This window comes from Amblyomma mixtum, chromosome 6 (genome assembly GCF_055824585.1).
Source record: "Amblyomma mixtum isolate Tamu chromosome 6, ASM5582458v1, whole genome shotgun sequence".
Lineage (NCBI taxonomy): Eukaryota > Metazoa > Arthropoda > Arachnida > Ixodida > Ixodidae > Amblyomma > Amblyomma mixtum.
In genome coordinates, this window is record NC_143017.1 from 68078291 (window position 1) to 68093942 (window position 15652).

General features: G+C 47.1%; 1 protein-coding gene across 4 annotated transcripts in view; it reads right to left on the minus strand.

Annotated features, from left to right (window-relative positions):
- Med (Smad/Smad4 homolog Medea) overlaps positions 1–15652 on the minus strand; it is a 56987-nt gene that overhangs the window by 7743 nt on the left and 33592 nt on the right. For 2 of the 4 annotated variants that reach the window (XM_089548046.1, XM_089548045.1), the window contains 3 exons: positions 14483–14651; positions 13555–13693; positions 2486–2561 (listed from right to left, as the gene is read on the minus strand). In XM_089548046.1, coding sequence (XP_089404172.1) covers positions 2486–2561; positions 13555–13693; positions 14483–14651 — 384 coding nt within the window. The remainder of the gene's footprint in view (positions 1–2485; positions 2562–13554; positions 13694–14482; positions 14652–15652) is intronic. The other 2 variants (XM_089548048.1, XM_089548047.1) reach the window with 1 other exon arrangement.

A 15652-nucleotide genomic window follows, 5' to 3' on the forward strand; every position in this document is an offset into this window, starting at 1 on the left:
AGCGATCGACGAAAGCAAAAAGTCCGCACGTATTTTTATTTCCATGGGCCTAATTTGCAGCTATGTAGACTGGATCTATTTATTCATGAAACCTAAAAAACAAAATAAAAGCGAAAGCGAAACTGCCACGAGACTGCCTGAAAGGCACTCAGCGCGTTAACTGACTCCTCGTACCTTCAGCAGTGAGTTCAAAAAGGGCGGGAGCCGGGATGGTTAATTCAATTTCAATTCGGGAAATCGGCCACACAGGACAATAATTTGAAGTTTCTAAGAATGCTCGGAACGTGTAGACCGAGTTCCCGCACTAAAGAGATTCCCGCACTAAAGCTGTTAAATGGTTTGGTTTATTGGGGTTTAACGTCCCAAAGCGACTCAGGCTATGAGAGACGCCGTAGTGGAGGGCTCCGGAAATTTCGACCACCTGGGGTTCTTTAACGTGCACTGACATCGCACAGTACACGGGCCTCTAGAATTTCTCCTCCAAAGAAATTCAGCCGCCGCGGCCGGGATCGAACCCGCGTCTTTCGGGCCAGCAGCCGAGCACCATAGCCACTCAGCCACCGCGGCGGCTAAGCTGTTAGATCAGTCATTTCAGTCAGTTACTAACATTTGTGCATCATACATGAGCACAAGTACAATAAACAGCACGAAAAGAACAAAGAAGCATAATAATAATAATAAAAAAAACAAGTATGCATAGTTAGATTTGCAGGATTTTCCCAGAGGCATAGAAGCGTGGGGACAGTGACCGGCAGCCACATCCCCATTTTGCTGTAGCTGCCCTCGTAGCCATGGCTCATTGAGAGTGTAGGTTGCAAGGTCGTGAGAAAACAAGAGGGAAGCCGCCTAGGTCATTGAGCTCCCTCCACGCCCCACACTTTTACCTGTTCGTCGAGAGGCGGGACGCGCGGTCATTATTGTTCAATAGCTCATGCCAGCAAGACAGATTTGGGGGTCTCTTTCTTTCCAGATTTCGAATGGGATTGCGAGGTTCATCTTCTACGGGCCAAGGGCACTGATCAGGAGAGGGTGCCGGTAGGACGAATGCGGGGGTTATGTGCATAGCCCCTCTCGGCCTTTTGTATGTTTTTGTATTCACGGAGTTCCTCCGTTGATTGGTCAACGGACTCATTGGCAAAGTTTTGAAAAAGTGATTTACGCAGGCTTTTGGGAACAACAAAGGGGAAGTAGGAGGGAGGCAAGGCTGACGGAGGTCTCCAGGGACTCCGGCCTAGTGTGTAGCAGGAGGTAGACAGCCTGATCCTGCTAGCCTCTGACCTCCAACTGTCCACCCAGTTTTGCAGTGTTTCTTGTAAATGTCGAATCTAATGACATTGCTGTAAATAACTGTGTAAATAAACGTGTACAGTCCAAAAACGGAAGATCTCGTCTCCGCACCACAATGCAATGCTGAGTCAAGGACTTGGCAGTATACTCACGAACACCACCACAGCAGGAGGAGGCAGAGAAGAAAACGAACTTGCGTCATCAGATAACTCGCCTCGGAAGTTCACGGATGGCATTCCATTCCAGTGAAAACAACTATGAGTTCTGGGCGTGGAACATGCGCGGAACGCGAGTTGTTATAGTCAAGGGAAAGGAGTTTTGCCACTACAAGTTAGAAAACCGATGCGGTGAGAGAAGCCCTTCACAAAATCCAACATTGAGTAAACAGAAAAAAGCAGGCCGACAGTTACCAAGCCTGTGTAACGTGACAATCTGCGACAGCAATTTGCAAGACCCCCTCCACTGCGACTAAGCTATTGCAGGACGGAGCTATCGCAGGACTCGTAACCAAATTCTAATTCAAACTGCCAATGACTGCGCAGATCATCATCTGCGCATGGTTAGGAGTTCTAGCCCGTACTATCCTAACTGTCCTGAAAAGTGGCCTTTGTTCCAGATGCTAAGGCGTCATAAGCAGTGGCGCTGTGTTCGGCAAGCATCTGCACGATGACGGAGCTTTAGCCACCAATAAATTATTATGACGACACCTAATGAAAGTCGAAAAATTCTAGTTTGCTGATTGAGGGTGCAAATGAAGCTTACTAACAGGGTGACTGTCGCAGGCATAAATGCCATGGGCAGCAATGATAGTGATGACTAACAAAAACCTGCGCATTCTTCAAATTCTCTAAGTTTATTTACTTCTGCACAACCCTGCTGTACTATGATTACCGATCATAACAACGATAAATTTTCCTGGCACTTCAATATTATGAAAAACGGATTCAACTGCACAGCATTTTCCTTACAGGGGCCATGTTTATTGCTAAAAGCTTGCATTGAATATATTGTATCCTTATCACCGAGCTGACCTTCGTGTTTTTCATTCGAGGGCCCCGTGCACACGCAATGGTGAATGCCCCCGCAAAATCGAGGATTACCTGTCGATGTGCCGGAGCTACCCTGATCTTCCTCGTACCGAGTATCGCTCACCTACCTCTACCCAGCACCTCCACCAGAAAGTGTAACAAAGACTTGCCACAGTCGCACTGGCACAGCAGAGAAGACTGCACAAGACGGCTGACTCGCCCACAGGCTCACTTTGTCCTCGTCGTCTGCTCTCCCATGAGCACGCGCCAATATGTAGGAAAAAAAACAAAGACATACAGGCACTCGGCAGAAGCTAGGTGCTCAGGCCTGACAAACTAGAGAGGAGAGGTTCGGCTGCCTGCTTGTGGACCTAGCGTTTCCTCTGTTACCCAGGCCTGACCCACAAGACAAGATGGCTAGGTAAAACCAGCGCACTGCTCACCTACATCAGGAGTCTCACTGGCCTCACAGACACACAAGTTGCTGAAATTAATCTAGCGTTATCTGCGGTATAAATTTCCAGACTGAAATGTCTAGTTTGGTTTGGTTTATGGGGATTAACGTCCCAAAGCGACTCAGGCTATGAGAGACGACGTAGTGGAGGGCTCTGGAAATTTCGACCACCTGGGGTTCTTTAACGTGCACTGATATCGCACAGTACACGGGCCTCTAGAATCTCCCCTCCAAAGAAATTCAACCGCTGCGGCTGGGATCGAACCCGCATCTTTCGGGTCAGCAGCCGAGCACTATAACCACTGAGCCACCGTGGCGGCCCCAGACTGAAATGTCTACAAAATAAATAACTGTGATCTCAAATAGTCCAGCCTAACAATATTGACATTTCTAATGCAGTGAGAATTATGCACATCATCAGTCACTCCTCCCACCTTCTTCAGCTCCACTCATGAAGCAAAACTGCATTGTAAAATAATGCACGGACACAAAATGGAATAACTCTTTAAGCTGGCCCCCTGAACGAAAATTTGTCTTACCGGAAGTTAACCTTAGCACAACAGCCCTGATACATGAAAGATATGCAGGCATGCTATGTGAACAATGAACAACAGAGCGTTTTAGTAAAAGGAGTATGGCAAATAATGTTCATTGCACTATCCATGAAGTGAGCTGAAGAGTGAGGGCATGAATCCTACCTATCCTATGTGAAAATGGCACTGGTCTAGTTTTTTGTTTTAACCGTCTCTTTCCCTCTCTTCCACAGCGACTGCTATTTGCGCTCGTTTCCATATTTTTTGCTTTCCTTCTGGTTCTGAGCGCCTAAAAGGTGCCCAGCTAGATAGCCACGCATCTCTGACTTGCTTCGCTCCTTCTACAGTGTGGCTGTTACCCAATTCTTTGAACAGGTGCATCATATGCCTTTCTGTCAATGCACACACAGTGCCAATACCTGCCCATCTTTGTGTCACAATAATGTGTGATGCAATGCCGTGTCAGCTGAAAATATAGTTTAGACCCTGAGTAAACAAGCAGGAGCAATCTGCGCTCAAGTGTCTTTCAGTCCGTCGAAGGCAATGCGCGGCATGTGACGCGCAATGCTGAAATTTGGCAGCATTAGATCTTGTAGGTAGCCACTAAAGTCCACTGCCTTTCCGCACTGAAAAGAAGGCGTCCCCACAAAATGCACGACTCCACACGATAGCATCCCTACAATTCTGAGCGAAGGTGGTTCATTATTTTTATTTTTTCCTTGATTGAACTACCGTATAAACGCGTGTAAGGGCCGCACTTTTTTTTCCAGATTCGAGGGCCAATTTTCAGGGTGCGGCCCATACACGCGTTTTAGAAATTATTTTTTTTAAAGTAAAAACACACCAATCAGGGAATGAACGGCATTTATTCTGCGTCCAATCGTCACTCGCAGAGTATTTCGACTCTGAGCTGGTGCTGTGCTCTGGTGCACGCTGATCCCAAAAGAAGCCACGCAGCACGTCCGCTGTCAACGCGTAGTCGTTGTTCCGCACTTCCATCACATATGAGAACAGCTCTTCTTCCATTTCGGAAACTCGCACGGCTTGCCTCAGAAAGCGCGCTTTTTGCAGCTTGTGTTTCTCAATGCATCCTTCTGGTTGCACCACCATCGGACGTACTCGTCGGCCGCGTCGAATTTCGTGCCCGCCGCACGCTTGCGTGTTCGAGAGCTAACTCCCAGCCGTGTAGCTAATAAGGCACTCGCCCATCGTGCTAAAACTGAAAGCTCGGCGGCAGCATGCGAAATCTACGACCACCACAACTACGGCGAGCACGCGAACACGCCACAAAAACAACAAAAGGCTGGAGCTGGCGATGCTGATGTCGATGTGGATGGCGACAGATTGCGGCGGAGAAAAAAGTTTACTATGATGATGATTGCGGCCTCGGGCGCCATCTATGGACGGCATTTGGAAGCTCATGTGCGTGGCCTCCGCGATCAAGCGCTCCGCGACCAAGCGCACTTTTGCTTGCAGCCGGAGCTGATCGCAGAGGCCATGGTGCGTGCATTTAGAAGGCTATTCCCGCCTGGGTAGTGAAAAGTTCGGGTGCGGCCCTTACACTGATTTATTTGTTTTAAACATTTCCTTCGGGAGAACGGGGTGCGGCCCATACACGGGTGCGGCCCTTACACGGGTGCGGCCCTTACACGGGTGCGGCCCTTACACGGGTGCGGCCCTTACACGCGTTTATACGGTACATGGGCACTCTGCAAGTACTGTTGAGTGGTGCCATCATGGTTCGTGTTCATTGCAAAAGTTTGGTTTGATTTATGGGGTTTAACATCCCAAAGCAACTCAGGCTATGAAGGATGCAACAGTGCAGAGCTCTGGATAATTTGGCCATCTGGAATTCTTTATAACGTGCGCTAACGTCGCGCAGTACACGGCGGGCCTCTAGCATTTTGCCTCCATCGAAATGCAACTTCCATGGCTAGAATTGAACTCGCGTCTTTCGGGTCAGCAGCCAAGCACAGTAACCGCTGAGCCATCGCAGCGGCCATTAAAAAAGTTTGTCTTAACTGAAGAACACTTGAAACAGTTGATTATAGGAACCAAATTTTCCCATACTTGTTTTCTTCTTTCAAATGATGCGTTAGGCATGGGTCACCTCATGGTATTTCCCCTACGACCGCTAAATAATTTATAACTGAACTTCCTACTGTTTCAGTTTCTGTTCTATCAACCGAATAGTTTTGAAGTGAAGTTAATATTTCCGAATCAAACCGACTAGTTTGAGATTAGAAATGTAGTACTAGTAAAAAAAAAGGTAATTCATACCATGCAAAAAACCTGGCTTGCAGAGTTCAATACGGTAATTGAACCTCAGTTAGTTCAGTTAGCACTAAGCATCATAGTCTCAAGCCCTTATCACGTGATTCTTCATATGCTGCTGATTTAAAACACAACAGTTGCTGGCAGATTCGTTGACAGAAAAGTTTTGACAGATATGATGCCGCAATTCCTCCGACCTAATTCATGGCGCCCAGATCTGCAGCTGCATTACCCACTGTGCACACACTGGAACCAGTATGGCAGTATGCATCAAATGGAACACGCAAGGCTCCCTTTTCCAAGGGATGAGGAATTCACTGCCACAATATCCCGAGTCATCGGCCGCTCCCCTCCTTTAGGCAAAATATTATGTCACGGAGTCATTGCCCACCACTAGGTCGCTATATCTTTGTACCTTGCTATGCAACACCTACAAAGACGTTGCAATTCGACTGCCAGATGACCCCCGCATAATGGCACCCGACCTAGTTGCAGTTGTGTGCAACAGGTGGCGCTTTCTTTCGAAAGGGGTCTGCGTTCGCTTTTGGGCGCAGGCTGATCACAGTCACGGCTTTGAATTGTGCTCTTCTGGAGCTGCCCTTGCGCGACATAACCAGTGGATTTCGTGGACAGGATGAGCCTTGCAACCAATATAATAACTCATGAATATGAACACCTATGAGTGGAATATGGTGGCCGCGGCTGGCGAAGGACAGGGTTAATTGGAGACATATGGGAGAGGCCTTTGCCCTGCAGTGAGCGTAGTCAGGCTGATGACGATGATGATGATGATGTACCTCTCTCATCAAGCCACGCTTAAACAAAAAAATGCATATTTTCTGACTTTTCAAATTTTGATTGTTTGGTCTGTTAATTTCAGGTGATGGGGAGGGGGGGGGGGAAGCGATGACACGGGATATTACAGCAAAGAAATGCGCTGGCACGAGCATGAAGGGGAGCTAGCACATGACATATGGAGATGGGTGCCCCTTTCCAACAACTGACACAGTATGGTGCTAAGTCCAGGGTGTGCATGCACCTACGATATGTCCATGGAGTCGCTGCTGATGCTGCGCAACGATGCAGTCGCAACTATGACCACCAGTTAAAGGTGCAGTGAAGAGGAATCTGAACTAGTCTTTCTGCTGCGGGAACTCTATCTACACGTCTGAGCATGCTTAGAAACTTCGACTTATTGCTCTGTGTGGCCGATTTCCCTAATTAAATCGAATTAACGCCCGGCTCCCGCCTTTTCTTTTTGAATTCTCCCCTTAAGGTGGGCGGAGTCTACAAATGCGCGGAATGCCTTTCAGCCAGCTCCGTGGAGGCTTGCCGCTCTGCCATCGGTGGAGTAATACGTGGTAATATGTGAAAGCAAATAGTCCGTGCATATTTTTATTTCTGCGGGCTTAGTTTGCGGCTACGATATCTGCGAATGAAACTATATTTATTCACGGAAGGCTAAAAAACAAAATAAAGCGAAAGCAAAGCCTCCACAGGGCTGGCTTAAAGGCACTCCACGCGATGGTCGACTCCGCCCACCGTATAGGGAGAATTAAAAAAAAAGGCGGGAGCCGGATGTTAATCCGATTTAATTAGGGAAATCGGCCACACAGGGCAATAAGTCGAAGTTTCTAAGAATGCTTGGAACGTGTAGATCGAGTTCCCGCGGCAGAAAGACGAGTTCAGATTCCTCTTCAGTGCACCTTTAAAGGCCTACTTGACCTAAATTTTTCAAACCGTAAAAAGGTTGTTTTTTCATAGTACACCCCCCATTATGCTACCCACAAAACATTACGCTCCAGTTTCAAGCAGTTACGGAGCCAAAGGCGCGCAAAAATCGGAGTTTTCAATACCGAAACTGGAAAAACGGGCGCCATTGCCGCCTGCCGGAAGTGACGCACGTTTGAGAACAGAGTCCGGACAGGTTCGGAGCGTCTGCTCGTTGCGGGTCGAGCAAAGCGCTGGTACCGGTAGCACGTGCAGCACTTTGTGCAATAAATAGTGGTTATATGTTAAAACACACATCTTAAAACGGATGAAACGCCATAGAAAAAGTTTTAAACGTGCTTTATTTGCTGTAGTAGACTAGAAAACTCCTGGCTCAACGTCAGCGAATATGATCGCGCCGCAATGCTAGTGAACGTTTTTTGCCTGGCAGTATTCGATTACAGCTTGTGCAAAGTTCGGACATAGCGGACGAAAGAAGCATATTCAAATGGATGCCAAGTAGAAGTGCTTGTATCATCAAGTCGGCTTTTTTGAGCGGGCACGCGCGTGCCAACAGCACATGTGTGCTCTGCTGTGCGTGCAATATGGTTGTTGTCTTGATGAAAAAAAAAATGACCTGCCTTCTCCTTTTCCTTCTCATTTTTCTCCTCCCTCGAAAGGTATTCCTGCCTGTGCATAGAAATTTGCAACAGGTGCTGTGAACGCGAGATAAATAAATAAAAAAAGCTGGACGTCTAAAAAGGGAGCTCAAGAAAATTAAGCGCTGCGTTAAGCGAAAGAATATGCCGGAAGAAAAATTTGTGCTGCAAAATAAATATACATTTTTCTCTTCGAGGACCGTGGCATCAATGCGGTGCCGATGGTGGGCTGGTTCATCCTTGCGCGCCTCGGACGGGCAAGCCACTGCGCGTTGCGAAATACATGCCGATTCAACTGAACAAAAACTTATGCGCTGCGTTACTGTATTTGCCTAGAACCACTTAAAGCCCGTGTACTGCAGGGGCGGAAAAGTTTTTCTAATCTTTTCAAACCACACAGCTGAGAAGAACGACGCGGTTGCCGGACCCCAGTCGACCGTATACGCCCACCGCGCAAATTACCGTAGGCAGTGTGTCCGTATCGACTGAGTAATAATGCAGAACATATAATCAAAAACGTGTTCTCTTCCTTTGTAAATATTATTCAAATAACATGCGCTCAGTTCTATGAGGTCTTGGAGACGCGCCTTGAATGGTAAAGCTGAAGCTTCCTGTAATCGACCTCAAGTATGAATGGCGTGTGGCAGTAAGAAATTCGACGTTTTCAGTAACGCTCATGTGGCCTTTCAGGATTCTCAGCCCGGCCTGCGAATCTTCGAGGCAGCAGATACACTCGGCGCACGACGGCATTATTGCGCACTGGACAGAGTTGTATCTGCAATAAACGCGTGCATATGTGGATTCCTTTTCAGACGAAGCAGACCTCTCCTTAGACTTCTGCCTGGTGTAAACAACGTGCTGTCAAAAGGTCGTTGCTCGATGAGCAAAGCCGTCCACTTTAGCTTCTGAACCGCCTTAGCTTGCTTGTGACAAGCAGTTCCCCCATCCTCTTTATGCTCCCGATTAGAAATGCCTCGAAGCTTTCTCCGAATTATAACCCTCTTGGTTCGTGGCATGCTTTGCCGATCGGGCCAGAAACACGTACGTGCTCTGTTGCATGATGTAGACCGGGACAGGTCTATTGACAAAGCCCAACCCACAAAAGGGATTAGTGCGAGGCAGAAGCGTCAGTCACCCACCATTATCTTTTTTGAAGAAGACAGGGGAATTCACGTTGAAACCTGAGCTCCAGACAGCTTATACCAGCTTTCGAGATCGGGGGTGAAGGGCAGTGGCCGAGAGGTATACATGGTGTTTTCTGCATTCCTCGTATTCCTTTCCGCGGCCACGCACTTCATCGACATGGTGCCAGCAGTTAATTTTTCTCGGAGACCATCGAGCTTCGCGGTGAAAACAGCCAGAAACGTGCCAGAAGAAGAGCTTACAAGGGGCGCGCACTCACTTCAGAACGCCTGAAACTGGCGAGCCGGCGATGCCGGTGTCTCAATTGTGCGTCATTACCGGTCAGGTTTGTTAGTTGTCGAGCACACCGCTAGGGGACTTCGTCGTCTGCTACAGAGGTTTTTGAACGCTTCTAACTAAAATTCTAGACGCTTCTCAGCCCTAATATTCAATATAAATATTGTTCCTAACATGCGCAGTATATCTAGCACAAAATTAGCCGAAGTAAACTTTCGGTCAAGTAGGCCTTTAAGGTTCCACAAATAGGTCTCACACCCCACAAATATGTTAGCTCCACATGGAGGCTGACCCCCCAGTTTCCAAAGGCAATTTTTGCAGAAAGTCTATGCTGCAATTAATTATTTGACAAAGCTTCGATTAACTCTTCCATTTTTTTCATCCAATGGCCTTGTGTGTTAGAAAAATAGACGATTTTGAAAATGCTTATTTTGCAGTTTAACCTTTCTTGTCTGCCAGAAGTATTCGAAATAATTCAAATTGTTCGAAGAAAATTGCTATGCTTCGACTTCACTTCGAACCAAGCAATCACCATTTACACTCCCCTGGAAAACAACAAAATGTTCTCACCTCATTCATCTTAACTGAGCTTGTCGTAGCGGAGCTTACCGTAACTTAAACTTATTGTCAGTAATACCCTTCATTCATTTAATTGCTCACATGCTCCTCATATTCTGTCCATTAGGCATAGGCACTGAATGCGCATTTCAGAAAAATAAAACCACACTGCTCAGGCATGACAAGGATTTTACAAGTTGCACTGTTTTGAGTGCAAAGCTGTAATCTCATTCTCTTTGCCCACATTTATTTATTTTTTGCAGTGAAGCTGCCTGAGTCTTTGCTATGTCTTGGAAATCCGTCATATCCATTTCTTGCTAGACATCGCGCTACCAACAAAACGGTCAACTGGTGAACAGAAATATGTCCACAAAGTATGCAGTGAGAACATATCCGCAAGGCCTTTACAGCCAAACAATAATATAACGAACTCTGATAAAGTGTACTATGCTTTATATCAAACACTCAAAAGTTCTTCTAGCATAAAGCATGTAAGATGCATTTTTTATAATGAACTATACAATGGATGTATTGAACTCTGAGCGCCCGCAATCAGTTGCCAAACGCCACAATCGGCCACCAAACGCCGCCAACGCGCTTGCTGCATCAGCTTCGGACAGTTGCCCGGCCCTGGCAGCCCTGGTGTTTTCCGACAAGCTTCGCATTATTCACTGCATCAGGCATGGCGAAAAAAAAGTTGGACGTTGCAGCACATTTAATGATTCTGAGGAGCAGGCTAAGTACCACTTTGAAAAGCAAGTCAGCCATCAGGGACAACACACAAGAAAGCCCGAATGCCGAATGTCGTCACATCATGCCTGGAACTGCTTCCATCAGTGCAGTCCGCACAGCGCAAGATGATAGTGACGTTGTCACACTGTGAAAGAACTCGCCGATGTTCCAGACGCTGTACCATCAGAAGATGCCATTGAGCCCGTTATGATCTGTACAGTCGAATTCCGCTTTAACAAAATTCACAGGACCCGTGAAAAATTTAGCTGAAAGCGGACGCTTTGTTGTCCTGAAATCAGGCCGGAACAGTGACAGATTGAAGTGGAGAGTTCATGAAAAACGTTTATGTTCCAAAAATCTGTCAACTTTGATTTTTCGCCGCTTCGATCAGAAAATTGTTCGTTATGGGGGGAAATAATTGCATTGCCTTGTATGGTTTGCTGACGAGAAATCAGAAGTACTTAGCTGTGGCAGAAATTTTGCTGATGCGGCGTTTGTTGTAGTGGGGTTTGACTAACTGTTTGCGGTGCGCTGCTGTCTGGTGCCACCAAGGAGACTGAGGAGCCGCCACCAAATGACGTCGCACGTGAAAATACGATTCTCACCGATGGAACTACATGCAGTGTTCAGGCAAAAATCACTGCCTTCTGCAAATTGATGCACATTTCTCGCAAAAAATCAATTATCAATGCGAATGTGTGTGCACGTGCATGTGTGCGCAAGCGTGTGTGCACACAGTAGACTCCCTTTAAGATGAACTCCAAGGGACCATGAAGACTGTTCATCTTATCAGAAGTTCATCTAATTAGGAGTGCTTCTTAAAATGATGTTCGAGCATGCAGTGTGTGTCCAAATACTTCGTATATGTGAACAAAGCCATGAAATAGTCTTTTAGGAAAAAAATAATTGCAACATAAGCATTTATTGCACTACTAGTGCAGTGCATCAGGCACTGTTGAGTGTTGCCCAGTCTGTTATATTTTTTTTTGTGTCTGTCAAGAAAATCGTCTGCTTGCTACAAGCGTAGGCATATCACTTAACCTTCCAAGATATCCTTCAGTGCCCTCACAGGGGAGGGGAGGAGCAGCGACAGTTCTGCTTTCACAGAATCGCCCTTTCAACGGAGACATGGTTAGGTCTCTGTGCCTCCCCGTGTCGCATGGATCGTCGGCGGTGCAAAAAAGCTTTCAATTTTTTAGCTTTTTTTTCTTTTCTTCCGCTGAAATACTGCTCGAATGGTCGAGTAAAGCTGCATGGCTTGGGCACGGCTGGTCGTGAAAGTTCATCTTAACCAATTAGCACGTGTGCAGTGTACATCTTAAGCAGATTTTTTTTGCACTGACTCTATGGGAAACCAAACAAATGACCACCACTGTTCATCTTAACCAAGGGTTCATCTTAAGCAAGTTCGTCTTAACGGGAGTCTACTGTATGTACTTGCAGATGGTACAAAATATCCTGGCGGTGGCAAGAAAAATACGGCGGCATCATAAGCGGCCGCATGACGCACATAGCAAGCCGAGCACCGCTGCTTCAGAATCCTATTCATGTCGTTGATCTATATATACTCACCACTGGGCGACCTCCATGAGGTGCCACTTTTCCCCAATGACATTCATACCAAAATTCATACCAGTCTGTCGTACAGCGTTCCGTGTGGTGTCATACGATTTCCCATTGCATGTAGCTTCTCTCATATGTACAAGTAGAGGGTAGTTTGCAACAGGGATTCAAACCGACGACATATGCACCTACTACTGCATGCCTTTTCAGACCTTCACATCAAAACTGCAATGCAGCCAGCCGCTCATCGTACAGCGTTCCGGGTTGTTTCATACGCGAATGTGATACCAACTGCATTGTGCGAGGCAAAATGTAAGGTGTTGGGAGTTTGCACAAAGTATGCATAATCATGCATTTATAGTAATGACTCAGTCATGTTGCAATATAGAATGACACAGCTCTTTAATGCTCTCCTATACTCACACGTAAGCAGTCTTAAGTGTATTTCTCGATGGTCAAATGTTTAGGGGAATCCCCCAAGGTGGAGTAGATTTGTAATAAGGGAGTAATTACTCATTAGCATCCACCCGAGCGCAGCCATACGGCTACAAAGGAAAGCTATACAGCTTTCTCAGAAACTTCGTAGTTAAAGAAAAATTCGTCCTGGTCTGAGGTTCGAACCCAGGACCACCGCTTCACCGGAGCAGTCGCTCTACCAATTGAGCTAACCGGGACGGCAAGCTTATGGTAGGGTGAGAGCGAATTGATCATTAACTCGAAGTGGGAACAGTGTTGGTCAAATGTTTAGGGGAATCCCCCAAGGTGGAGTAGATCTGTAATAAGGGAGTAATTACTCATTGACATCCACCTGAGCGCAGCCATACGGCTACAAAGGAAAGCTATACAGCTTTCTCAGAAACTTCGTAGTTAAAGAAAAATTCGTCCTGGTCCGGGGTTCGAACCCGGGACCACCGCTGGGGGGGGGGGGGGGGGGGTAGATCATTCATGGCAAGTGGCTGCGTTTTCCTTTCGTCAGCACGTTTTCGCTTCAGTGTTCACACCCTTGTGTACAACGAATTTGGTACTGAAGTTTACTGATGTTCGTTTTAAGTGGATTACAATATATCGAATTATTCCACATATCGAAAAAAATCATGTTGAATCATGCTGTTTGTTACTGTCAAGTTTTACTGCACTCGCCCCGCAAAAAGAGGGTGAAAAATGACTATAAATAAATATGAAAAGCCTGCAGGTGCCACTGTGATTGGTTGGGAGAAAGGTCATACCATTTCTACCGGGGTAGAGCTGTCAGAGCTCGAGTGCATTTGCCAAGGTGCACCCAACCACAGCTGAGACGAAAAATACTGCCGACATAGACGATCGGCTGGCAGACTCACTTATGGCTGGAGCGATCCCACCCACTGACGCAGGTCCCGGGATGTGGCCAGCCACGGCTGCAGCCTGGGCTGCCGCTGCTGCCTGTGCCGTTTGTGCCTGCTGCTGCATCTGGCCATGGCACTGCCGCAGGTCGAAGACCTGCGCACAGGATTGCATTCCAGGGGTCAACCCCAGCAAGGACCCATTCCATTGCCTCATGCAGTGCACGTTAACGTTGTGACGAGCTATGTAAGCAGTTGTTTGGTTTATTGGGGTTTCACGTCCCAAAGCAACTCAGGCTATGAGGGACGCCGTAGTGAAGGGCTCCGGAAATTTCGACCACCTGGGGTTCTTTAACGTGCACTGACACCGCACAGTACACGGGCCTCTAGAATTTCGCCTCCATCGAAATTCGCCCGCCGCGGCCGGGATCGAACCCGCGTCCTTCGGGTCAGCAGCCGAGCGCCATTACCATTGAGCCACCGCGGCGGCTGAACTATAAGCTAGTCGCAAAAAGTTGTGTACAAAGTAAACCCTTAGCTTTTTCTGAGACAACTGCACCTAGAAGCAATTTCTTTGTTTCAGGTGGATTCTGCATTCTTCATCTCACATATACGCTGTTCTTTATTCCATGTAGTGAACGCAGCATACAATATCTCACGATACAGTGGGCGGGCTGGCATGTTGTTCGCCATTTTGTGCAGACATTTTGCCACTAGCAGTAAATAATTTTTTTTTATCCCGCAACTTCAAGAATAGTATACATCTTCGAAACAAAAATTATTTCTACAAACTTTTGGGTGCCTACTTGATAACACCAGAAAGGTTAAAACTGTGCAAAAGAGGAGCACATGGGCAACGAGGAACACACTAAACACCCATAAGCTGTGGCATTTTGATGTTGCTATTTTTATCAATTATGATGCTCAAGGGTGAGCAACAACGCACCTTGATGTAGGCACTTGGGTAGATCTTGTGCACAGCATCCCCGGGGGCCCTGCCAGCCTCCCGGTCCAGGTAGTAGCTTTGCACAAAGACACTGTGGTCACTCAGGCAGCGCAGCCACACGTCCCCTTCCCCACGGAGGTCCAGCTGCACCCCTTTGCCTATGTGGAGCCTGGGTGGGGAGGAGACAACACCGTCAGGACAATGCGATAGAACATGCAGATGCACGACGGCTCTGCACGATGAGCTGAGGTACGCTAAGCCACTGTCGCTCAGGTTCTGGGTTTGCAGAAAATTTCACACATCCCCCAGAAGTGGCTCACGAGACGAGGCATTGCGGGTACATGACTTCTGATTGGTCTTGCAAGCAGAGTTTGTGTTTATAGCTTAGCTTCAGTAAAGAAGCTTCCGACACTCACTTCATCACCAATGCACCGAAACAGTCAAGTGGAAGCCTGTTAGGAGATGTGGAACAAAAAAGAGTGTTGTAGGGTGCGCCTCTCACTCATTACAAGTCTCAAAACCTAAAAAATGTACAGTGGAATCTTGCTGATACGATTCTCACAAGCATTGAAAATTAAAATGTATTATCCGAAAATTGCATTATCCAAAATATCCTTGAATTTGCATACCATGTAGAAAAAGGATGACTAAAGTGAAGCATAGCAAGAGGGAAAAAATACAGTAGCTGACCGATATTTCGGACTCCAATAATTCGGACTAGCGCGATATTTCGGACTTCGCCGAGGAACCGTCACGCGCCTCATAGGAACGTGCACATTTTCACGACCGATATTTCGGACTTTGCGAAGTCTAAAAGTTCGAATTTTCGGACCAAAATAGACGCCAACAACAATGTGGTGACCGTTTTTCAACCAAAAGTTTGTTACTTTGGCCTAATATAGACGCGAGCGAGTATCACTATCACTACCAACCCGTTTGCCGCCACCGTGAAAGGCGCCATCTTGGATTTAAACGAAACTGGCTCCGCTGGCGCAATCGGACTGGCTTGGATAGGCTTGGCTATTTGTTCTCCATCGTTGCCATTGAGATAATGAGATGATCTCCACTGCCATCGAGATGGCCTACAAAGGGGGCGCAATCACGTTGAAAAGGGTAAAGTGGGACAGCTGCGGCGTCCGCCGCGGCTTGGATGACGCACCCCGCACTGCA